The sequence below is a fragment of the Diospyros lotus genome, chromosome 1 (genome assembly GCF_014633365.1).
Source record: "Diospyros lotus cultivar Yz01 chromosome 1, ASM1463336v1, whole genome shotgun sequence".
NCBI classification, from domain to species: domain Eukaryota; kingdom Viridiplantae; phylum Streptophyta; class Magnoliopsida; order Ericales; family Ebenaceae; genus Diospyros; species Diospyros lotus.
This window is the reverse complement of record NC_068338.1, coordinates 50765855-50771865: the sequence shown is the minus strand read 5'-3', so window position 1 is coordinate 50771865 and position 6011 is coordinate 50765855. Positions and strand designations below refer to the sequence as shown.

General features: G+C 40.9%; 1 protein-coding gene across 1 annotated transcript; it reads left to right on the top strand.

Moving 5' to 3' along the window:
• The first annotated feature begins 253 nt into the window (after positions 1–253).
• On the top strand, positions 254–1628 carry LOC127804401 (protein EXORDIUM-like 3). The gene has a single exon (XM_052341263.1). The coding sequence runs from the start codon at positions 380–382 to the stop codon at positions 1409–1411; it is 1032 nt and encodes a 343-aa protein (XP_052197223.1). The 5' UTR covers positions 254–379; the 3' UTR covers positions 1412–1628.
• The last annotated feature ends 4383 nt before the right edge of the window (positions 1629–6011 follow it).

The window sequence follows — 6011 nt, the reverse complement described above, 5'->3', positions numbered from 1 at the left end:
CCACGGACCGTACCCGCCCAAGATATCCGGACCGGACCCGACCACCAAAAAATAGGAAAATTACATCTACGAAATACCTAAAATGCCCTGAAACTTCCCGCTCTAAGCGTTTTACAAAAAGGAACGAACGATGGATAATAACGATCTATATTTTAGATGCATGATGATCAGATGTCGATCACCATGATGATTATGATGAAGTAGGCCCCACCTCTCAGCCATTCTTTAAGAATCTATCTGTCCTCCACTACCCGCAAATCAATGGCTCCATTTCACTTCTCTCACTAGACTCTCTTACCAGACTCTCTTACCGCTCTCTCTCCCTACATATATATATAGCTTCGCTTGCTCGGCATTTCGATACTCAGCTACTGCGAACATGAGGGGGGGCGGAGTTGCGGTGTCCCTTAACCTCGCCGGAGCGTTAATCTTTCTGGGGATCTTGATAGCTCCGGGGGAAGGATGGCGGCCATGGCCAAACCAGAAGCTCAACAATACGGCCACCAACCTCGAGTTCGGCGGGTTTAAGAAGTACGAGGGCTCGTCGGAGTTCGTCCACATGAAGTACCACATGGGGCCGGTGCTGACGGCGAACATCACCGTTCATATTATCTGGTATGGCACCTGGCAGAAATCCCAGAAACGGATCATCCGTGAGTTCATCAACTCAATCTCCGCCGTTGATGTTAAGCGGCCGTCGGTCGCCAGTTGGTGGCGGACGGTCCGGATGTACACAGACCAGACCGGCTCGAATATCTCCCGGACCGTCCGGCTCGGGGAGGAGAAGAGTGACCGGTTTTATTCGCACGGGAAGTCGCTCACGCGCCTCTCGATTCAGTCGGTGATCAAAAGTGCCGTCACGGCGTCGACCCGACCCATGCGGATCAACCCAAAGAGCGGGCTTTACATTGTTCTGACTTCCGATGACGTGTACGTCCAGGATTTCTGCCAGAACGTCTGTGGCTTCCACTACTTCACTTTTCCGGCAATCGTCGGCTACACTCTGCCCTACGCGTGGGTCGGGAACTCAGCGAAGCTCTGCCCCGGCGTTTGTGCCTACCCGTTCGCCGTGCCGGCGTACATTCCGGGGCTGAAGCCGCTGAAGTCGCCGAACGGCGACGTGGGCGTTGATGGGATGATCAGTGTGATCGGCCACGAGATCGCCGAGCTTGCGACCAACCCATTGGTGAACGCGTGGTACGCCGGCGGGGACCCGGTTTTCCCGGTGGAGATCGCCGACCTCTGCGAGGGCATCTACGGAACAGGGGGCGGTGGGTCGTACACCGGCCAGATGCTGAATGGTGGAGATGGCGCCACCTTTAACATGAACGGAATCCGGCGCCGGTTCTTGGTCCAGTGGGTTTGGAACCACGTGTTGAATTACTGCACCGGTCCCAATGCCCTTGATTAGCCCTAAATTTTGCTCTCTGTAATCCTTCTCTCTTGGGTTCTTGGGAGTTTTCGTTCTTTTTGGTTCTTTGGGTTTTCACTCTCTCTGCTGTGAGCTGTGAGCTTGTTGTGCATGGATGATTAGTTAAGTTAGTTGATGATCTTTGTTTGAAATTAAACTGTAATAACTATTTTCTTAAAACACTTCCAATATAAATATATATTTCTATATCTATACACACTATCTGGCAAGAGTTTAATCCCCTCGGGTCTGTCCTTTCCCGCCTTATTCTGGTTGGTGGGTTGTCTTCAAGAAGCTGCCCGCTTCCGTTGAGACATTTTCCTTTTTGCAGTCTTGATTTTTCCAATAATGCGAGGCTGTACGGGCGGGGCAATGCATTAAGAGAGAGAGAGGGGGAGGGTAATGACATCTACAGTCTTCAGCTAATCACTTGTTTGGCAAGTAAGAAAACTGTTTCTACAGGAAGGACCCAGCGTCAAGCATTCGGACTCCCAAATACTCGAAATAAAGTGTTTTTCTTTTTTGGGGGGGGGGGGGGGGGGGGGTTATAGAAGAGAGGAAAACGTCAAGTCAGAAGAAAATGCTGTCTCAAGGCCGCATTCATTCAAAAATTTTTGGCACTTCCCGAGGACTATTTTCTCTCTTTTACTTGGTTTTAGGGAATTGCCTTTGTTGGGATTCCCAACGCTCAAGGCTTGGGCCGTACTCTTCTCTCTTTTCCTTTCTTCTTCATATACGCACTGCCCTTTTTTTCTTTGGGGGTCCTAAACTTCAAAGAATCTTGAGATAATCTGATGAGTGATGGGCACATCCCAATTTGAATGCTTTTTCAAAAGGCAATCAAGAGGGTACGTGCCACCTGTTCCCACAACACTAGTCTGCTTCTGTATAGTCTAAAGATATTTTACAATTTCTTTTATCTATAATAATAATAATATTATTATCAATTAGAATAAAATAAATTACTCAATATATGGATTAGAAGTTACAAAAAGTCACTTTCAGACAAAAGTTAATTAGTAATTGAGACACGATAAGATAATAAGATAGGATTTATATTAATAAGTTATAAGTTTTAACTTTTTTATCTGAGATAAAAATTTTATTTAAAATTTATCTCTTTTATTAAAATTAAAAATAAAAACGACAATAAATCACGTAATGAATATAATGTTGAGAAATTACAAAAAGTCTGAGCACAGACATGACCTTCTAATTTTTTAATAATTTCAACAGTAAACACTCATGAGGTTAACAATTTAGCCCTTGAATTTACTTAAAATGCCCCTCTACTTACTTCCCTTTCCCTGTCTCCTCTATGATCAGTGCTTTTTCTTCCTTTCTATTCTTCTTTCACAGTGCACGGTGGCACTGGCAGCAGTTTCCCTTACCTTTCTCTCCCCCTTTCTTTTTCTTATTTCCCACTGGCTTCTAATCATTTCTCTTCTCCTAACTTTAGGTGTTTATTTTTAAATTTTCTATAATTAAATAAAGGAGAGAGAGCTTTATCATTACAATATGGATAAAATTATCATTTTATTATAATTTTTAACGGCACAGTTGTTGATTATGATTTCTAAAATCAGAATAATTCGTGTAATTAAGCCTTATTTTAAGGGTACTGAGTATAATTTACTCTCTTAATATAATATTAAACAAGAATAAACAACATGTAGGGTAAATTTTACTTAGATTTCATATGGGCTAACTTAGTAGAGAGCCCCAGTGATTTGTGTGTTTTTAAATAGTCCATTTTATTATTAGGTTAAACTACGAATAATATATTAAATTAAGAGTCGTTCTACAGGGCCCAACGAGTCTATTGAGCCCCTCGTAGAAAAGGAGTAAAAAGACGATTTTGCCCTACCCACTTTGTAAATTTGTAAAACGGGCCACTACCCCCACCCCTGTTTTCTCGTCTCTCCTGCCATGACTGACGCCTCGCCTCGTATTCGTCGCCTCTCTACCATCGCCGAGAATTGATACAGCGACTGTCGACGAGGTGAGGGGAGGCGACAATGGCAGAGAGGCGACGAAAATGAGATAAGACAACGGCGAGATGATGGTCATGGTAAAAGAGACGAGAAAGCAGGGGTGGGGCAATTCATGGGAGGGGAAAGGAAAGAGCAGGGCGTGAGGGTAAAATTATTTTTTTGTCCCCTTTTGATAACTCGGACAATAAGTCTGTTGGGCTTTTTAAAATTTTTCTTAAATTAAATATTGAATATATCTTTGCTAAGATTTTTTGATCCACGTGAAAGAAAAATACCCAATATGTCAACACACAAGATTTCAAAATAAAAAGGAGACAGGATCTGGATAATTGCTTGTTTGGTAGCGTTTGAATGAGAAAATTATTATTGCTGGGGGGGGGGGGGGAATTCACGGTACCTGGAAGATGGCATCATAAATCGAGATATACGAACACGGTACTAAAGTGGATTGAACAATTATGAGAGCCTTGGTAAAGATTACCTTTGGAATGACTTTTGCAATTCATTAAAGAAACTGTTACGATTTGATTACCAAAAGCAAAAGGTAATGTGGATTACGATCTTATGCCGTCTAATTATATTCTTCATGTTAGATGGGTTAGCTTTGTTCCATTTATTTAGAGTTCTTATCACAAAATTTGATTTTATCAATTAACCATCAAAACTTTAGAAATGGCTTCAATTGTGTCCTGCCATTATCATTCCATCAAAATATTTTCAAGAGATTTGCATTAAATCCAGTGCCATGCCGTGTCATGTCATCTCCTCTTACACACAATTTAACAGTCTCTAACTAAATATTGAGAGCATAATTATGTAACAAATGAAAATGGTCTTTAAAATTATAAGATTTTGTTATATTATTCATATTAAACAACATAATATTCAACGGACACAAACAAATTGGAGGGGAGTGTGAGCCCATAGGCAATGGTAGCTCTAGTCCTTGTCAGACAATATAATAGAGGTGTAAAGTTGAAATAGTTAATTACCAGAATTAAAAGTTGAAAATAAACCTGCAAAAGGGGACAAAACTTTGGGTCATTGTTACCCGATATTTAATAATTCTATTTTCACATATTATTCGTCACAAATTAAATGAAGCACTCTGCACCAACCCTTAGGAGTCATCAAACAAACAATATTGTGAACTCCAGAGGGCTACTTATATAGTCAACAGCGGCGGAAAAGCACCGCAATAGCGGCGCCTAAAGGGTGTGCGCCCTTTGACCAACATCCCTCTCTCTCTCTCTCATAAATATATCTACATTTAGATATATGTATATATATATATATAATATGTTTCTTCCCATCCCATGTATGCACAACACAAATTAAAACACACTTTTGTCTCAACGAAACCCTATTGCTGGAGGGAGTAGTTGTTTGGAAGTGGGTCCGTAGGGTGGGAATGTGCTTTTCACTCAATTGGCATCATGCTTCAAACTCTAGGGCCTGCTGGACCCGCTCTTCACTCATCAATTGCCCACATTATTATTTTATTTTAGTGTGAATTATTTACTTTATATATTATCATCGCCTGTAATTCGTTCTTGCTTGGCACTTGCTCCAACAAATCTTTAAGCACCGGAAAGGTTGAGAAGAAGAGATCAATGGAATCTTTAATTGTAGATGAAGATGGCCCAAGCAGGTGTCTACTAACATGGTTATCGAAATGGGTCATTTTTCACTTTCACATTTACGGATGCTTACCCCCCCCCCCCCCCAGGTGGTGAAAACGTCACCCATCTCCATTATTGAAGGGCAAAATTTTACATAGATTGATACGTTTATTAATTAATTTTGGAAAAATGACCCATCTCTATTTGTGATGGGTCATTCGACTGCATGAAATAAAAATTGCTTTGCTAAAGTACAAAAGAAAAGAAAGGTGTCAAGTGACTACACACCTAGTCAGTCCCACAACATATCATTACTCTCTTTTTCTTTTTTACTTTTTTACATTTTTTGTAATTTATTTTTATTATTTTAGACCCTTATATAATTTGCTTTTATTTTCTTACATCAAACAAAGGCACCAAGTCAAGAACGTGTTTATCTTACAAAATTATGGGAGTCCGAAATATTAAAAGAAATCACAAAAGGTATTTGTAAAAATAATGCAAAAGTTTCAAAGGGGAGCCAATTTGCTTGAAGAACGCAACTTATAAGTGTATGTAGAAAGTTAAGAAGAATGTTGTGTTGGGTGGGTGTTAAAAAAGGTCCTACGTAATTACATAGGAAAAGAGACCAAGAAACATGGAAATTGTTTCCCCAAATGTTAAAAGAGAGCTTACTCCCCCGGAAAACAGCCTCTCTCTCTACACTCTTCAGTAATAAAACTGCAAACAACTGACTCCCCGACATCTTACAACAGTTGAAGCCTTGTACTGTGCCGTCTGTTTCAGACTTCCATTTTGTAAACATTTAAGTAGCTGAACTTCAAAATCAAGCTCCTACACAAGAAAACAAATTAAGCCCGGAGAAAATCAGAAAAAGTGAGGAGGCTTGTGAAGAGTGGGTGGAAATTGATTGGGCTTTTTAAGGGGAGGGGGGGGAAATGGGGTTAAAGTAAAGGACAACAATTATAGGAGGGGGAGGGGGGG

Bases quoted from the DNA above. Each gene is read 5' to 3' on its own strand.
- LOC127804401 (XM_052341263.1), top strand. From the start codon at position 380: ATGAGGGGGGGCGGAGTTGCGGTGTCCCTTAACCTCGCCGGAGCGTTA.